At 36.9% G+C, this 20434-nt stretch overlaps 1 protein-coding gene across 1 annotated transcript in view; it reads right to left on the bottom strand.

The window, feature by feature from the left end:
• The window catches only part of PRKG2 (protein kinase cGMP-dependent 2), a 103288-nt gene that overhangs the window by 28087 nt on the left and 54767 nt on the right, over positions 1-20434 (bottom strand). Inside the window, exons 9-14 of the mRNA XM_042982718.1 lie at positions 19349-19417; positions 14583-14681; positions 13004-13157; positions 10874-11010; positions 8683-8772; positions 6225-6366 (exon numbers count right to left, since the gene is read on the bottom strand). Of these exons, the coding sequence (XP_042838652.1) occupies positions 6225-6366; positions 8683-8772; positions 10874-11010; positions 13004-13157; positions 14583-14681; positions 19349-19417 (691 nt within the window). The remainder of the gene's footprint in view (positions 1-6224; positions 6367-8682; positions 8773-10873; positions 11011-13003; positions 13158-14582; positions 14682-19348; positions 19418-20434) is intronic.

Below are 20434 nucleotides of genomic sequence, written 5' to 3'. Positions count from 1 at the left end.
GGCTTGGATTTACAATTCAAGTTTATCAGTTATTTTCTGTCAGAATTTTAAAAATTCCCACTGTGTTATGGATTCTCTTGTCGCAATTGCGTTGTCAACTGAAAGCCTAGTTTTTACTATTTTATATGTAAACTGTCTTTTCTCTTTGATAGCTTTTAATACTCTTTTTGTTTTTGCTGTCCTCTGCCACAATAAATCTCACAGTAAATCAGGGCTGGCTCAGTGTGACCAACAGAATATAGTGGAAGTGCTGAGATGTGACTCTGAGAGTAGGTCTTAAAAGGCATCGTAGCTTTTCCTTGGATGACTCATTCTGAGGCAAGCCAGCTGCCATGCTGTGAAGACATTCAACCATTACTGAGGCCCATAATGCCCCCAACTGACAGCCAACATCAATTTCCCAGCCATATGAGTAAGTCACCTTGGATTTGGATGCCCTGGTCAAGTCCTACACAAGCTTCCAGGTGACTGAATCCCCAGCCAACATTTGACTGAAAATTCATGAGAGAGCTTAGGTCACAACCACCCAGCTGAACCACTCCCCAAATTCTGACCCACACAAACTGTGAGAGATCATAAACAACTCTTGTTGGTTTAAGCCATTACATTTTGGAGTGACTTGTTACACAAAGATAGAGCTACAGCATATACAATTTGTCCCAGATGGGATTTGTTGGGGCTCCTTTACCTGATGATTAGTGTTTTTCATAATTTCTGAAAAGTTCTCAGCTGTTGTTTCTTTAAATACTGCTTTTCCCTCACTTTCTATATTACATTTATCTTGGACTCCAGTTCAAAATTTTAAGAACTTCTCATTGTATTTTCTTATTTTTCATCTTTTTTGTCTCTCTATGCAACATTCTGTGTAAATTATTTAAATTTATCTTTCAGTGAACTGTTTTTCTCTTTGTTAATCATCTGACATTTAACCTATTACATTTTCCAAATTAACATATAATTTACAAACAATAATATACATAGATTTTTGGCATATAGTTCATTTAATTTTTATGTAGCTTATATATGTAACCACAACTACCGTATAGTCAAGATATAGACACCCAATAGGTCAGAAGGATGCCCCTTTCCAGTCAAATGCCTCTCCCAGAAGCACTCATTGTATTGATTCCTACCATCTATTCTAGAATATCAATAAATGTAATCATACAGAAGATACTCTTCTGTATCTGACTTCCTCTGGTCAACATGGTTTTTAAAATTCACTTACATTGTTGCTTATAGTAATTCATTCTTTTATGCCACTGAAGAGCATTCCCTTGCTTAATGTTCTATCCCTTTACCTTTATACATTTAATTGGTTATGGACATTTTGGCTGTTTCTGACTTGGGGACTTTCAGAAATAAAGCTGTTATGAATATTCTTGCCCAAGATTTTTGAAGACATGATTTCAGTTTTTCTAGATAAATACCAATGAGTGAAGTTTCTACCCATAAGTCAATTTTTTTTTTGTCATAGATAAGGTGTATGCTTGACTCTATAAAACTGACAAATTATTCTTCAGTCTTTCTCCATTAGAGATTTAGGAGAAAGTCCTCACCAACACTTGGTATTGTCAGTCTTTTAAATTATAGTCATTTTAGTGGATATGAAATGGTTTTTCTTTGTGGTTTGAATTTGCATTTCCTTGATGACAACTGATATGGCTCATTAATCATTCCAGAGTCTTCCTTTGTGGAGTAATTTTTCAAGATCTTTGACCTTTTTTTTTTTTTTTTTTTTTTTTTTTTTTTTTAGGTTGTCTCAGGGTGCCTGGGTGGCTCAGTTGGTTACACATCCAACTCTTGATTTCAGCTCAGGTCATGGATCTTAGTTTGTGAGTTTGTGCCCCACCTCAGGCTCTGTGCTGATGATGCAGAGCCTTCTTGGAAAACTCTCTCTCCCTCTCTCTTCCTCTCTTTCTCTCTCAAAAATAAATAAATAAATATTTTTTAAAAATTGGGTTGTGTTTTTATTATTGAGGTGTAGGAGTTATTTATATATTTTCCAATACAATCAAGTCCTTTGTCATTTAAATATGTATTGCAAATACTTTCCCTCAGTCTATGGCATGCTACTCATTTTTTAGTGTCTTTTAATTATCAGAAGTTTTTAATTTTGATAAAGTCCAATTATTATGGACTGCATGTTTGTGTCTCCCCAGAATTTGCATGTTGAAACCCTAATCCCCAATATGATGGTATTTAGAGGTAGGGCCTTTAGGAGGTAATCAAGTCATGAGGGTAAAGCCTTCATGATGCAATTAGGACCCTTATAAGAAAAGAGCCTCCCAACCCCATGCCCTGTTTGTGTGTGTCTACCTATCACTCTCTCTCTGTCTCTCTCTCTCTCTCTCATTGAAGGAATGAGAAGTCACCTTTCAGTCTAGAAGTGGTTTCTGACCAGATACCAGATCTGCCAGCACTTTGATCTTGTTACTTCCCAGCCTTTAACTATGAGAAATAAATACCTGTTATTTAAGTCATCCAGTCTATGAATTTTTGTTATAGCAGCATAAAATTTTTAAGATTACTATTATCTGTATTCTAAGAAATCTCTGCCTACCTCATGTTGTGAAGATACTATTGTGTGTTTACTTTTGGATGCTTTAGAGGTCTATTTTGACAGACCTTTATAGGTCTACTTTGATCCATTTTGAATTCATTTTTCTATACTGTGTGAAGTGGGAGTCAGGTTCATTTTTTTTTTCCACATATGCATATCCAGTTGTTTCAGCATTGTCTGTTGAGAAGCTTGGCTTTTCTCTTCTTGCTAAAAATCAGCTGACTTTATATGTCTATTTCTGGACTTTATTCTGTTAGATTGAGCTATTTGTCTGTCCTGTATTATGACACTCTTTTGATTACTGTAGCTTTATAGTATCAGATATAAATTCTTCAATTTTGTTCTTTTTTCAAAGTGATTATTAATTTTTCTAAACTCTGTGTTTCTATGTATATTTTCAAGTAAATGCCTCAGTTTCTAAAAAGGCACCTACTCCAATTTCTATCACAATGGCCTTGAATTTGTAATTTGGAAAGAATGGACATCTTGCCAAATATTGAGTTATCCAATCTATGAACATTTATACCTTACCATTTAGTTATATTTTTTTTCTCAGCAATAGTTTGTGGTTTTCAGTGTGGAGGTCTTACACAGTTTTACACGTTAAGTGTATTCAAATTTATTTTATAACTTTTGATGTTATTGTAAATGGTATTTTATTTCATTTATAAATTTTTGAAGTTAGTATATTAAATACAGTTTTTATTTATATAATTGGTTTAATTGACTTACTTGACTTATTTTATTTATATATTGACTTTGTACTGGTAATCATGCTTAATATTTCTAGTCCTTTTTGGTAGATTCTTTAGGCTTTTCTACATAAACAATCATGTTGTCTGAAAATAAAGACAGGTAACTTCTTCCTTTCTCATCGTTGGCCTTTCATTCCTTTTTCTTGATTTATGACATTTGCTAAGACCTCTGTTATAATGTTGAAAAAAAAATGTAGGAGACATATTCTTATCTTGTTCACAGTCTAATGTAAAACTGTTCACTGTTTCACTGTTAGGTATGATGTTAACTAAAGATTTATACCTCATGTGTTATACAGTGAAGTGTGTCCTGAAATGAATAGCTGTAAACAGCTGTAGCAATGTGGATTTTTTTCACCCAGCATGGTTCCCTTTTTTTAAGCTCTGAATATTTACTTTTTGTTGCTGTCATTCACACATTTTTACACGTATACTATAATTAATCTCAACAAGAAGATTAGTCTAATGCATGCAACTCCACCATTAATGAAACTTCCTTGGATATATAATTTTAATTATATATTAAGTCCTTAATAGAATTTTTATCAATTCGTTTTTTTTTTTCTAAACCTGTTAGATTTTTTTTCTGTTCCTTACTCACTTGCAATTCTCTGTCTTATGTTTTAAAAGGCATTTGATGTATTAATATTACATTCTGTGTCTGATTACTCCAATATATGAGGCACTTATATGCCTGCCAAGGAATGCTCACGGTACTTTCTTCCATCATATATACTTTTTGTTTTGTCTTTTTTTTTAATGTGAACTCATATTCTCTAGGATTTTATCTCTGGGAGTTCTTTGTATTCTGAGTTAAGAGTACATTCATCCAAAGAGAATGTCTACTGATTCTTGAAAAGCTGACCATGCTACCAACATGAATCCATTTTCAAATTCTTGCATAGGTTTTTCTATCTTTGAAGACTGAGCACCCAACCTCCATGAAGACGAGCCTATAGCTAAGAATTCTTAAAGGGGACTCTTCTGTTCTTCTACCAAATGCTCAATAAATGAGAAAAGCATGTTTTCTTGCATGCACTCTGTCTTTATAAATTAAATCATTTTTTCCTTGTTTTCTAATTTTCTAAGAGTGTAATCTGTGTGATCTCTGGCTCTTATAAATGTTCTGTGATTCAACTTCCCACGCTCCTAGGTCCAAAACCTGGTCTCCTGTTCTCAGAAGGTGCAGCTACTAAAATCCAACCTCTAGGTCATCTAGACTGCTGGGTGCCCACAAGACAGCAGCTTCCTTGTTTGAGTTCTCTGCTATACTCCTGCTCAAGCCTGGTTCCCACCTCAGGGGAATCCTAGTGCTGTCTGATAAAGTCAGCCATGCACGTAATACTGTTTTTCATGTTTTATCCACATTTTTAGACACATGGTAGTGAGAGGATTTCAGTACATCGAGTTTGATATATAGCCAGAAATGGAAATATTGAAAATTTATGTCTTAATCTCTAAAGGCTTTAGCTGTCATTCTTCATTTAACTAGTTGGCAAATGAGTTAGCTAGATGGATAACAATGGCAAACAGGAGAAATATTTACTGACCTCCATGTCTGTGAATAATGAATATGCTATCATATTTTAAATGATAGATTTAAAAAAAAAAAACAACTACAAAAAAAAGGAATGAATTGAATGGATAGTTTGCACAACTCATGATGGCTTTAGTTCTAGAATGTTCCAAAGAGTTTCCCTAAATAGCTGCAAGAGGCATAGCCAACGAAGGAATTGTAAAGAAAGAGGAGTGATTGAGACCTGTGTTAGTACCTCACCAGTTCTCAAAGCTGTCTTTCACAGACAAAATAAAGCTTGAATGGATAAAATGTTTCTTGGAAATACACCAGATTTCACATGAAAGGACTTATTTTACTCCTTTACTATGGAGGGGAATCACTTAGCAATTACACATAATAAATTTAATTCCTGAGGCTAAATAGGAATAAGCTAAATTACATGTTATTCTATGTAACATGTGGGTGATAAAACCTATCTCATCAATTGTGAAATATATTAATTGCAAAATGTTTCGCACAGTTCTTTACACATAACACACTAAACCGCTTATAAAATGGTAGCTATTATTTCCATATATAAAAGTTTTGATGTGAGAAACTTTTAGTATCTTTGTAAATGTTACATTCAGAGATGGTTTAATGTTCCCGACAAACTGACAAAATAAACCCAGGAAAACTCAGCCTGGGCTCCCCATCCTGATGGGGTTCCCTCCTGAGGTCCGAAGTGCCCTGGTTTCTCCTCCCTTATGACTGCCCAGTTCTCTTATAGTTTCACACTGAAAGCAGTTTATGTGATTGGTAGCATTTTTTTTTTTTGTAGTGTGACCTGCCAGGGGATTTATGGGAGGCATTAGAGATTATAAAGATGGATATTAAGGAAAGTCTCTGTTCTTAAGAAGCCTAGAGTGTAGTGTCATGATTCTCAGTCCTGGTTGTACTTTAGAATCACCTAGAAAGATTAAAAAAAAAAAAAAGCCTCTCATATGTGTATCTTTTCTCCCTATACAGACAGTGGCTATCTTGGGACAGAAGAAAGACAATCATTTTCTTTCTTTATTCCTTAGAACCAGTCCCTATATATAGCAGGAATGTATTAAAACCTACTTCAATTTATTAAAAAAAATATTAACAGAATCCAATTTATAGCCATTCTATTAAGTGAATCCTTTGTAGCAATCACAAATATGGTTGAAATATAAAATTGCTAAGCCAAAAAGAATGTACTCGTAACACTTCTCTCTGTGTTAATGGTGCCAATGCCACAGGGCATATCCCCCATGGTAAAAACAACCACTGTACCAAAATATAAACAAATTTGCAATTATGACACAACTCTGTGTTTAGAAAATAGCTCTTATGATACTGTAAGTTACAGAATTTGTCTTACCAATTTAAGATAACCCTCAGCATCTAGAATTAAGTTTTCTGGTTTCAGGTCTCTGTAGATAATACCTAGTCGGTGCAGGTAATCAAATGCTTCTGTCACACAAGCCACGCAGAACTTGGAGGTGGGCTCATCAAAGCTGCCTCTGCAATGAAATCATTTTCCCTCTTAATGCTCTAGACACACATATTTATTATCTATTCTACATGTCAATTATTGCTTTGGTAAATGTATACAACATGAATGCTTTGTAGGGCATCAACACTGAATAGCATTTTGTACCACCAATGAATTACACTAAAGAAATTTAGGGGGATACTTGGTGCAAGCGAGAAGTACTTAGTTAAAATTAAAGTGTCTACAACCAAATAACCAATTCTGGTAATCATATATGAACATACAAAATAGAAACGTAAGAAAAATTAGCCTTTTTTAGACATTTCTGGCAAACTCTGGAGAAAATGCAACTACTTTAACGGGCAGCTTAAAGCAGATTTCTGTAATTTATTGCTTGACTTAAAAATGACTCAAGTGATCATTTTCATTTCCTGTTGGTATAGCATGTAACAATAACCCATGTAGAAATAGGGTCGTAACTCTTTCCTGTTTAGTGTAGCTCAGTGATATTAGAGTTGCCCTGTGGCAGCACTATACATGGGTTTACATACTTAGTTATTAAAATGTGTCAGTGATTTGCTGCACGCAGTAAGAGAAGGGTGTGGCTTTGGAATAGGAGAAACTGGTTTTGACTCCTGCTTCTTCCATCACCATGTCCTCAGGCAAGTTGTGTGACTGTCCTAGCTTCAGGTCCCTTTCTGTCAAATGGGTTTACTACTTAACACGGTTTGTTTTGAGAATCAGACACAGTGCCTAACAGATAGTAGCAATTCCCCTTTCTAAGCAGATTTGCCTGTGGAAGCAATGATGGAGGACGCAAATGTTTTTGTAGGTATCATGCACAAGTCTTTGCACCCTTCCAGGTTTTCCCCATTGGGATCCATCCAAAAATATGTTCCTAACACAAACACATCTATCTCTTCTCAGATACTCAAAGGTCTCCTATTACCTAGGTCTGTAATTCTCCACTATGAATGCACATTAGAATTGCCTGAGAGACAGTTAAAAATCATTTACTGGACTCCATCCAAGATGAAGCAAATCATAACCTCTGGCAGTAAGGCCCAGCATTGTGACTTTGCAAAGCTCTCCACTTGATTGTAACAAGAAGCCGGAGTTAAGACCCACAGGCCCGAGTAATACCTGTCCAAATGTGTGGCCTGGAATTAACCTCCACAATCTCATGCAAACTACCTTCCCATCCCCTTTTGCTGGGATAATTCTGCTCCAAATTATCCACAAAGAGACATAATTCTATTTCTGCCTTCCTGTCGTATTTTACATTGGTTTTCCTTCCCCTCTGCCTTCCCAAATTTTGTTCACCTTTAGAATTTAGTTCCAGTCTTTCCTTTGTCATCACATTTTTATATCTTTCCTCTCCTCTGAGCTTACAATCGTCAACACTCATTTGGCATTTAATTACAAATTGCCAACTCTTCTGTCATATGTAGTGTACACACTAAATAATAAAATGTTTTGGGGCACCTGGGTGGTACAGTCAGTTAACCCTCAGACTCTTGATCTCGGCTTGGGTCCTGATCTTGCAGTTTGCGAGATTGAGCCCCGCATCAGGCTCTGTGCTGGCAGTGCAGAGCCTGCTTGGGATATCCTCTCTCCCTCTCTCTCTGCCCCCCCTCCTGCCTGTGCATGCATGTATGTGCTCTCTCTCTCAAAATCAATACATAAACTTTAAAAGCAATAATGGAACATTTTAAAACTTCACATTATGTTATCTCCCCAAATAAAATCTAAACTTCATTGGAGAGAAAGTTTATAGTTTTTATCCTTCTTGTTAGAAAAGTCTACATTGTCTAGAAAATGTCCACCCTGACCACAATGGAGCCTTGCCCCATTGGTGGTACTCAATAAATATGTGTGGTTTCAATTATGTAGGAATCACCCCTTCTGTAAAACTGAATCTTCGCAGGAGTCTTACTCTGCTTTTCAGTGGGGGCTTCACACTCCCCACCCCCTTTCTTCATTTCCCTGGGAGAGATTCAGAATCAGTAACATTTCGGCTTATAGCCACCCTGCCTCACACTAACCATGTGATTGTGGAGAGTTCACACCCTGTTGAAGCCTGGGATTCTTCGATCCCTAATATGGAAATGACAGTGACTGCCTTACAGGGTGTCTATTGCATAATTATAATGTTAGCTAAGAAAATACCCCCACTACTATTTTATCAAGTCATAATATTTTCTTAGAACCATTTCGTAATGACTTTCTATCTCTTTAAATGATCATGAATAAAGTAGATCAAATGTAGATCATGAATAAAGTAGATCATCCCTTAGATCAGATGTGAGAACACAGGTTATTGTTTATAATCCTTTTCCATTACCTGTCCCTTAATATACTCCATAGCTCCCCACCTAAGCAGGCCTCCAGAAGCATGTACACATACTTATTGTCCTTGAAAGTACGATATAATCTGTGAAGACACATAAAAACATGGTTATCGTTAAAAATCTATTTTTGAAAGCTTTTTAAAGTTGCTTAAGAACATCACCAAAGCATTTAGAACACTGGTGCTCATCTCATTCCAAACATCCTACAGCTACATGGGACTTCCCTCCAAATCCTCGATCTTTCTTCCTGTGTTGTTTTGCACATGTTAACCCCTTTCTTCAGACTGCCCTCCCTCTCCACACAGAGTAACCTTCTTCATCTCAGTTTCACTGCAATAGTGTTATCCCTTCCTCAAGACCAAGCTCATCATCCCACCTACCAAATACAGTCTGTCTTTTCTCCAGAAGCCCAGAGACCTCTGCATACGTCTCCTTATGAGCTGCCTTCATGCCCATGTCTTATGTCTCTTATATCCTCTGGTTGGTCTCAAAAACTAGACTGTGAGACAGAGACCTGTAAGCAGTAAGTTTAGTGGGAAGTGTACTTGGGAACAACATCCACGGGGGAGGAATAAGACACATTTGGGCAGCAGGAGACTTGGGCTATTCTAGTTTCTTATTTCAACAAAAGCCTCAGCCTCAAGGAGCTCTGCCATTATTGGATGCAGGATGTATCTGGAGACAGAGTAGAATCTTGGGCAAGGTGGCTCTCTCTACCTTAAAGCAATGGCCAGGAAAGGACTGAGCTAGAGCTAGAGTCCTCAGTTGGTGACACTCCCAGACGGTGTAGGAACGACAGCCTCAATCCCGATGTGGGACCTGGGTAGGGTGCCATATTTCAATAGTGGGTGAAGGCTTAGTGGCCAGATCATGTGCAGACAGCAGAAGCAATCTAATAAAGTGGTTCAGTGTTGGCTCTGGATCCAAGATGCCTAGGTCTGAATCCCTGATCCACCATTTATCAGTTGTGCAACCCAGTTTTCTTATTGCTCTTGAGGACAACCATTACGTTTACCTCATATCATAAAGGTCAGATGAATATATGTATATTCATTTGATTATAAATTAATTATATATTAATTTAACGTAGGTTATATATCTGCATACATAATATATAAAATAAATAAAAATATTTTAAATATATATCACATATTACATATGTGAGATATATATATATATATATATATATATATAACCACATAGTTTGCTAAGAAGAGTGTCTAACACATGTTAATTTCTGAGTAAGTGTTATTAACATTGATTATTATGTTATTATTGCCCTACTATATGCCAGGCATTCTGCAAAGAGCTAGAAATGAGAACAGGAATAAAATCCAATCCATTCCCCAAAGCTGTTTACGATAGTTTGTTAATGAATTATTGATCAAAGGGGGGGGGGGCATTCTGGAAACATAGTTAACATAAAAAATAACTGGCTGACTCTATTGCCAGCATTGCCTGGGTTCAAACCTTTTTATCTTGAAAGAAAATGGGTGTGGGAATACGGGTAGGCAGGAAGATTCTCTCAAGACATTTGATCAAAAAACATAAATTCTGTTCGTTATAGGGGCACTTTATATCACCCAGGAATCACTAAAACTACACTCTGAGGTCAGGACGTGTATGAAAATAAATGTCTTGACTGGCCTACACCACCAACTGGTGAATCACAAGCAAAGAGAGCTGTAGTCTAGAATAACATATCTCTTCTAAACTCTGGGCATAACTATAGAAAGAACAGTGACTATTAGGAGATGGATCTTTCAGCATCTAGGCATTGCTAGGACTGCACTCTGTTGCTCACTGGCAGCCTCCATTTGCCCAAATGCCACCTCTTGCAGAAATTCAGCAACAGCATGTCCTCTGAGGGCTTCATGTGAATTCTTTGCTTCCTAAGTTCTGCAGTAGATATGGATTAAATAATCAGTTGAAATTATTCCACAATAATTTTATATTCACACACACACACACACACACACACACACAATTCTCCTGAGATTTACTTAAGAATAAAAAAATCCAAACTCCTGACTCCAAACCTCAAAGTTCTAACATTTTGTGTGTTGTTGCTGTGACAGGGATGGAGAATTCAGAGTGGGGTCTTCTCTCCCTCTTCTGTTCTCTTGCATGAAAACATTCAAAAGAGCCTACAGTCCAAATTCCGGGGGCCAAATGCTCACTTACTTCACGATGAAGGGAGAACACAACTCTTCTAGAATCCTCTTTTCTGAGTAAACGTGCTCCTGTTGCTTAGTGTCAACGATGTGCTTCTTCCTTATACACTTCATAGCAAAAGCCACATTCTCATTTTTCACTTTAACCTAAGCAAGAAGAGAAAGATCCGTCAAAACTAACTTAGTAGGAAAGATTTGTAACGTCTATATAAAACAATAGTAACCAGTGAGAGTTAAAATTCTTTCATATTTAAATGGTATGTGACCTTTCAACCACTCATCCCTCGGGGCACTAAGTTTTATTCAGGTGTATACCCTTCCCTTTCATTGTAATTTCCAGAAGAGTTCACGTATCTGGAACATGGTCCTAAAATCTTTGCATTAACACAGGAAAAAAAAAACCCTCTACTTAGATTTAATGGTTAGAAATCTATTCACTTTTGAGTGTGTGATCTAAAAAACGTTGACCAGAACTGCCAAGAATTGTTCTGTCTGAAGATTCACTTCTTTGATTTTCCAAACAAAACGTATTCAATCAAAACCCGTATCTGTGCTATATATAATACAACAGCAAGTAGTCGCGTGGGGTTATTTAATGTAAAATTAATTAAAACTAGAAATCCAGTTCCTCAGTTGTACTAGGCACATTTCAAAAGCTTGCCAGCCACATCCAGCTAGTCACTACCCTCCGGATAGCAGAGGGATAGAACATTTCCATCGGTGCAGGGAGTTCTTTTGAAGCCTGCTGCTTTAGATGGACAAACAAAATTTTCCCTTGAAAGGAAATAAAAAAAATTTAAGAGATGTTTATTCAGATAGGCTTAAGACTCCATAAGCAGACTATATTTGACAAGAAACGAAACTGCGCAGAAATGGCTGCACCCCATACTTTGCACACATTTGCCGCTGGTGCTGCCTAGGACTTTTAAATCAGTGGTGGAATTATTGTTTCAACTATTGTTTGTTATTGGGTTATTCAATTATTGGAATTATTGTTTCAATTATTATCATCTAACTATATTAAAAAAAAAACAACAGATCTCAGGATTGTTAACTCAATCCTTTTGCCAGGATCTTCGGTGAAAAATACCACTGCAGATGGATAGTGCCCTTGTCTCTCCGTATGGCATTAAAAAAAAAGCCAAATATTCTTTGGCTTATTAAGAAATAGTTTCTCTCCCCCTCACCCATCAGAGAGGAAGTACTGACTGGGTATGAAGTGTACTATCCAGGTCTCCTGGCAGCAGTTCAGATCTGCTCATGTCTAGGGCGGGCCATCCAGCAGATGAAGGTGTCAGCCTGGTTCCCGGAGGTTAATGTACAGTGAATCGTGAAAAATCTGCTGGACGAAGAAGGACTTGGTAATTGCCAAGGGTTCAGAGCCATCTGTACCCAGTAAGGTCACAGATCTCCATTCTACAGTTTCCTCAGAGCACTTGATCTGACAATACCACTCTGTTACTCCTTGGAAGCCAGTTACAAAGCTCAGAGAGGTGGTGATGTGGAAAATATAGCCCAAATCAGGATAAGTTCCCAGGTGTCCTGATCACCACTACAGAAGGCTGCTCTTTAAATATTTCTTTAAATTCATCTTCTTTTCTTCTTTTCTGATGGAAAATCTTGAGCAATCCCAAAATAAGATAATGAAAGCCAAATACAGACACGGCAGTAGAGTTGTGTAAACTATAATATTAAAGATCTTATTTCTATAGCACCTCCCCTGGACACATTCTTCTTTTCTTTAGTATATATAGTTAACGGGTCATAAGTGTGTGTGTGTGTGTGTGTGTGTGTGTGTGTGTGTGTGTACATTTTGCTGTTAGAAAATACGTTTTTAATGTTTTATAGCCTCTGGGAATGCTTACTTGGTACATTCTCCAAAAATTATAATCAAGAAAAAAAATCACAAAAGGATGTGATGCAAGAAGCTTGAAATATGACCTATATGATTACAAGTTACTTATTAGCACAGACCTGCTACTATACAACACACAGAGTGAAAAATTACTTTCTCAATTTCAGCTCAAAGCAACATTTAAGATAGCAATAACAATTCATATATTCCTCCAAGATACCCTGGAATATAAAACAAAAAAAGTCAAAAGGCTTCTCTCAGATGCTTGAAACGTAAACCCCTTACAAGCTCAACTCTTCCGAACCCACCAACGCCCAGTGTTGCAATAATCTCAAGGTTCTGGAATGGGGATGATGAGGAAAATCTGGCCACCTTCTCCTTCAGCTGAATCATCTCCAGAGAGAGTGCTTTGGACAGCTTCCAGTTAGACATGGATCTCCTGCATAAGAAAAGTGAAACTTTGCATACACTCCTTTAGTCAGGCCAGGGTCATGCCACACCTAAATCCCACTCTTAACAATAGTATTATTTCTGCCAGTAATTACTACCCATGCTTGCTACAAAAGCTGTCTCAACTTGTAGAGGATCAGATTCAGTTATGTCTGGGGAGAAAAACAATAGAACATACAAACAAAAAACTTGCACACGCACACACACACACATACACACACACATTAATAGACAAATGTCAAACTGAATCAATGAGAGGTAAAAAGAGCTGAATTGTGTAGTATTTAAAGTATATCTCAATAAATCTGTTGTTGTTGTTGTTGTTGTTGTTGTTGTTTCTGAAGAGTCAATGAGAGGAAATAAAACCAGTGAGCAATTCCTTTGCTACACATACAGGAGAATGCCACACTGAGAATCTTTGCTGTGTTTTGCTATTTTTGTCAGGTTTCGAAGCTTTCCATGGATGAACCAGAATAACTGCTTAGTCAAACATGAAAAATACATTCCCTACTTTGTAGCTAAGTATCATTATTTGGAAATACTCATTTTTCTCTTTTAATTAAGGTTTACTGCTCTGGATTATATATTCATAAATTGTTCTTACTGCAAAAGGCCTTTGACATAAAAACTGCAAATACATTCCTTGCCAGAAGAAAACAAACAAAAACAAAACAAAACAAAAACAGAAACAAAAAAACACCACATAGCCAAAAAATTCTGAGGTTCTGGTTGAATGTTCTCATTTACTTCAAATGTGAGTTTTCTAGAACTTTTGACTCCAGCTTCTTTAATGAATATATTCTTAAGTATTTACTCTATAAAATGTAAAGGATTTTCAAATTTTAATTTTACAAAGTAGTTTTTCTATTAAGCACAAAATTCTTCATCAATATTACCATATCATTATTATTGTTATTATTACTATTATTATTACCCAACTCCTTCCTGTACACACACACACACACGCCCACACACACACACACACACACCCCTGGGCAATAACTCCCTTATATTCTGAAATAATTCTGACGCTACCCCAGCTGTCTACCTGGAATCAGAATGAATGGCTTACACTAGTCCGTTGGCATTCTTGTGTGGTTTCCATTTCCATTTCTGAATTAATCTTTTATTTTGAGCTAAGTCATCAGACATAGAATCCCATCCCAAGGCCGCCTATCAGGAAATGTCTCCCTAACATTACTACTCAAAGCTGACTACTTGCAGACTAAAATAATATCTACACTAGTAGTGGTAAGTAGCATCCTCTTTGTAGAAGATCGATTTAAAAGAACTCCCCCAAATTTTCTAGTGATGGCACGCAGAAAGTTATTAGTACATGGCGAATCACACTCCTGTGCTCTTTCATCTACTGCTGGCAGTCCTATGAGGCTTAGGAAAACGTTCCTCCACTTACTTTGCATGTCTTTTCTCATCATCACGGTTTAGGTTTGCCACATACCCTTCAAGGTATTTTTGGAGTTCTTCAAAAGTCCCGACTGTTTGGTTGAATGTCCTAAGTGGAATAAAATAAACAGTTACTATTGTAACCTGACATTTTCTCAAGCTCATAAAAGACCATTTGTATGGTTATTCATGGCTTTGTAAATGGTTTCTCAATAATTTCAATAATTTATATTACATTAAAGTTGCCATAAATGGAGAAGTTATATAATTTATCCTGTGAGTTTATGAAAACAAAGAAAAGAGAAAACGTTTCTGGAGTTTTCTGTCTTGTGGTTCAGGTTTACCAGCAATTTTTCCCCCCAGAAGACAGTGGACAGGAAGTAGTCTACATAATCTGTTTACTGAGTCAACATGTTACATGGATTGCAGATTTTGCTTCATCAAATTAAGCTATTTATTTTAAAAATCAAGGAAAAAATTTATCTTTTCTTTTCCCTCGATAATGCTCCTCATTTCACATTCCTTCATAATTAAATCTACATGTTTTACTTTATCTTGGTAGTTTTCTGAGGCCCCGCCAATATCTTCCCTTGCCCTCTCTCGCCCTTCACAGATCAGACTTGACCTTGCCCCATCTACTTTCCCCATCCCCGCCAAACTGTCTGCGGGAACTCATACAAAGCACTGCACGTGAAAAATAAAGAATCCCCTTCCTCACCAGTGAAATATATTTTCTCGATTATCTTTTCAATGTTTCTCCGCCCTTACACTCGACAATCTACCTTGATTTGTGACTTTTTAGGGCGCTTCTCTTACCTACCGCAATATAGTATCCTTCTAGAAACTACGCTTTAATATTCTTGGTAAATCTTAAGCACTTGGGCATAAAAAATTAAAGGAATGAAAATTTACCTCAAAACAACTAAAACTAATAAACCAGAGCCATCTCATTACTGTACTGTTGCCATTTATTGCTTTCCTAGCCCTGAAGACCTCTCCCCATGTTGAACTGACCCCAATATACATTCACATGATTAAGTATATCTTATATACTGTGCTGGTATTTTCCATTTTTCTTTTCAGATCTACTCTCCACTCTTTTCTATCCTGCTCCATGGACTGATAGAATAGTGAGAAACAAAGAGCACTGCCAAGAAATTTCAAATATCCAACGGGTGAAATTTGCAAGCAAAAGGGAAATACTTCTTGTACTTTGTTTTGCTTTTTTAAAAAAAAATTAATGTTTACTCTTGAGAGAGAGATAGAGACAGAGAGAGAGAGAGAGAGACAGAGCGTGAGCAGGGGAGGGGCAGAGAGAGGGAGACACAGAATCTGAAGCAGGCTCCAGGCTCTGAGCTGTCAGCACAGAACCTGATGCAGGGCTCAATCTCGTGGTTCGTGATATCACAACCTGAGCCGAAGTCAGACATTCAACCGACCGAGCCACCCAGGCACCTCACTTTGTTTTGCTTTTATTTATTCTATACATCACCATTATTTTGCTTGCTGTTAAACTAATTAAAGTATCGTAAACAAATCTCATTTTTTTAAAGATAGTTGATACTGGTGTCACAGGCTCCGAGAAATTCTCCACAACTTAGAGTTAAAGTAAATGTAAACAGCTACAACATTCTAGCTGTGACAAACAGCCTATAATCATTTTGATGGTACTGATGGTTCATTCTGACATAATCAGCTCCTTGAGATCTTTCCCAACAACCAAAGAATGATGAAGATGTCACAAATAACACTTTCCACGTATTTAGAGATACTGCCATTTCGCACATTTCATTATACCTAAAAATAGGAAAACTTGAACTCTCCTCCTTGCAGCGTATTCATTCTAAGCATTTTTGAAAGAACGCATTAGGAAAGAAGAAATAAAGAGCCAAAGGCTTTCAGTCACTGTATTTCATTGCAAGGATGGTGTCCTTTATTCAGCCAACATGTGGAGCACTTGCCGTCTGCCAAGGACTATGTCATTTGCTGGCACTGCAACAGCAGTGAACAAGTCAGTGTTTCCGGACTCATGAAGTTTATAGAACAGTGAGATGACAGATGTTAAATAAAGCAATTCAATAAAATGTGAATGATGATATAAGTGTAGATAAGGTACTATGGGATAATTATCATGGGATCTTAACTTAGTCTACTAGTCATAGCTACCAGGATCGTATCATTTTCGATTCAAACTGAATACTTTTCTGACTGAAAGGTGGTGCCAATAACAAATACGCTGGGCCAACCAGAACTGTCCAGGAAATCCAGGATGTAGGTCAACCCAGTTACAGCTGATACTCCGCTTCTCTCACTGATAGAAGAAATGCATGTAACTTTTTAAGTCTCATCGAGCCTAATACAATACTTGGTTTATTAGAGAATCTTACACATGTAAGTTGAACATTTTAAAATTTTACACTTCCAAACAATATATTAACTCTATAAAATAATTGCATCCTTTTCAGGGATTATGAATATATGAGACATTGTATAAACATTTGCTTGTGTGATTACAATGAAGAAAAAGGAAAGGAATTCTTCCTTTCTCTCGTATTTTTAGTCCTAGCATTTCAGAGCAATTTATAAGATTCTACCACACAGCTAATGCTATTCAGTGCATGCATATATTTTTAATGAACTCATATACGAAACAATGCATTATCAGGACCATACCGTACTCATGTATTTTCCATTTCTGAGCTGGCATCCAAAGATTACCTTTATCTGAACCTATTGTGCACTTTCTAGCCCTACGCCTTCGTTTCTAAGTTTTACTTCACCTGGAGTGACTTCTATATTTCCTATTTGCCTATTAATTTTTAAGCCCCATGTCCACACTTAACAAAATTAAACCTTGCCCACTTTACCACGTTGTGATTTCCCCTCTTTCTGAATACATGCTATGGGAGCCAAATGGCACAGTGGAAAGAACTCCGAAAGGAAGTCAGGACACCCGGTCAGTAGCTCCTGGTCCAACACAGGACAGCATCACTGGGGCAACCCTTTACCGATCTGGGACTTCTTTTCTTATCCATAAAACAGAGATTAAAATAATTCAGTGATATTAAGGATTATTGTTCTATCTGTGGTGATGGATGTTAACTAGACTTACTGTGGTGGTCATTTTGCAATATATACATATATTCAAGCACTATGTTGTACACCTAAATATGTGTTGATTACGCTTCGTTTAAAAATAATAAATAAAAAAGGAATATTGCTAACTTTTTAGGTATGTTAATGTTATTGTGGTCATGCCTTATAAATAACATTTATCCTTTAGAAATGCTGCTAAAATTTATAGATGAAATCATTTTATGTTGGCAATTTGTTTGAAAATAGTATGGAGAAGGCAGAGAGAGGGTGGCAAAGGGATCCAGATAAGGCATTAATTGATAATTTCTGGACTTGCATTATGGGGTTCATAACACCATCCTGTCTGCTTTTTAATACGTGCGAAATTTTCCACAATAAAAAGATTTTTTCAATGTTCTAAAGTTCTGGGGCATCGGGGTGGCTCCATCAGTTAAGTGTCTGCTATGTCTCAGGTCATGATCTCACGGTTTTGTGAGCTCGAGCCCCGCATCAGGCTCTCAGCTTTCAGCACAGAGCCCACTTGGGGACCTCTGTCTCCTTCCCTCTCTGCCCCTCCCTTGCTCTCTCTCTCTCTCTCAAAAATAAATAAACATTTTAAAAAGTGTTCTAAAGTTCATTATAGTTCTAAACCCCTGATTCAATGAATGTTATGTTCAATCAACTACATACTCCCTTGTGATACTTCTTCATTTTACTATTTTTTGCTAATATTTCATATGGGTATACCCTATTTCTTTGACTTTACTATGAGTTTTCTTTTTTTAATTCTTTTACATTTATTTATTTTTGAGAGAGAGAGAGAGAGAGAGAGACTAAACAAGAGCGGGATAGGGGCAGAGAGAGAGGATACACAGAATTGGAAGCAGGCTCCAGGCTCTGAGCTGTCAGCACAGAGCCCGATGTGGGGCTCGAACCCACAAACTGGGAGATCATGACTTAAGCCAAAGTCTGACGCCCAACCAACTGAGCCACCCAGGTGCCCTTTACTATGAGTTTTCTTAGACAACGGCCTAGCTTTGGTATATTTGCATTTCCTTTTATGATATCTGGATAACTGATCAATATTCAACTCATTAGTGAGAGATCCAAGGGGCCAGATTCAAATATGATCTGAAGTGAGTGAAGGACACAAAGTAAGACTTTTTTCTGAAAAATAACCTGAGACATTTAGAAATTAATATTAACACCCGTCACTTACAAGTTACTGCAAATGTTAAATTAAACCTTCTCTGGAAATATATGTATAGCTAATAATGAGTATTTTACATCATGTCCGAGACAGAGGTTTTGTTCAAAAAAATTTTTTTGACTGCTTACAGCATTTTAGAAATAAATTATGGAATGGTTCACTATATCGTATGGGAGAAAATCTATAAGAGTACTAATAAGCTTATTTCTCTGGAAGATGCAGAATTTAAATCGGTCTATTGCTGATATTTATGTACAAACTTTGCACACAAAATATTTAGCCTGCCAGCATCTGCCACTGCCACAGACAGATTCAGATCAGAAGGCCCAGTTCCTCCCCATGAATTTTAATAGAATATACTCGCAGCTGAGGATTGGCCAGCATTTCTAAGTGCTGATGAATGAGAAGACAGATGGGCCTCGGAGTAACAGAAGGCCAAGTCTTCAAAGGTGGCAATAGCCTGCCTTCCCAGACAGTATCCGCATACTCACTCTCGATCTATAACCAGGCATGCGACATCATTTTCTTCGGCGATGATGTTAGCTGATCTGACATCCTCACTGCAGACAAAACCAGAAAAGTCAATTTTCTACGGTTAGAAATTACACATCCATTTTTATTAGAGGATCTGTTACTTTTTTTATGAAACACCATCATTTAAACCTTCCAAAGACTGCTTTTTTTAATCATAACATACTCTCCCCCTTTCCAAAAAAGGATTTGAAATGTGTCCCAATAAAGGTTATCTCAATAAGGAATTCAGAGAAGAAGGCAAATTGCACCAGGAATAGAGAGGAATTGGTGACTACAAATGCATATGGAATCTCATTCTGTGCTTTGTGTCAGCAAAATAAAATAACTCTCCTGTGATCAAATGGGAATTGCTAATTAATAAGCAGCCAAAACCTGAAATTAACTAATCAAACAAATTTATTGGAAAAACACTCAAGTAATCAATATACAATAAAAAAGCCAATCAAGAATAAAACCCAGGGGCAACCAGTGGCTCAGTTGGTTGAGTGTCCAACTCTTCATTTCGGCTCAGGTCATGATCTCAGGGTTCATGAGTTCCAGCCCTGCATCCAGCCCCGCATCAGAATCCATGCTGACAGCAGGGAGCCTGCTTGAGAGTCTCTCTCTCTGCCCCTCTCCCAACTTGCTCTCTCTCTCTCTCTCTCACCCTCTCTCAAAATAAATAAACTTAAAAAAAGAATAAAACCCAAAGAAAGTAGTTTTAGTGCCGTATCACCCAATGATTAAGTAAATACTAAAATACTTTAATTGCATAAAGCCTAAGATGTACATTTTTCACTAGAATCTCTGAAATCAGAGCATGTCCTACAATTGATGATGAATCATAATGTAATCAATAGCATTGTCTTTCTTCCTCAGAGGTACATTATATAATGGTGCCTCTCAAAATTGATATCCTAGATTCAATGAATTACAGCATATGATCTAGTGACGGCAAATTTAATTACCTAATGAATACCATAGGCCAAGCATTAGGTGAAGTATTTCTTTAGAGACCTTTATTTATATGAGTTTCCTCCCTCTATTAGTTACAAAATAAGACA

The sequence above is a fragment of the Panthera tigris genome, chromosome B1, assembly GCF_018350195.1.
Source record: "Panthera tigris isolate Pti1 chromosome B1, P.tigris_Pti1_mat1.1, whole genome shotgun sequence".
In the NCBI taxonomy this organism is placed as follows: Eukaryota; Metazoa; Chordata; class Mammalia; order Carnivora; family Felidae; genus Panthera; species Panthera tigris.
This window is presented reverse-complemented; position numbering and strand designations above follow the sequence as displayed.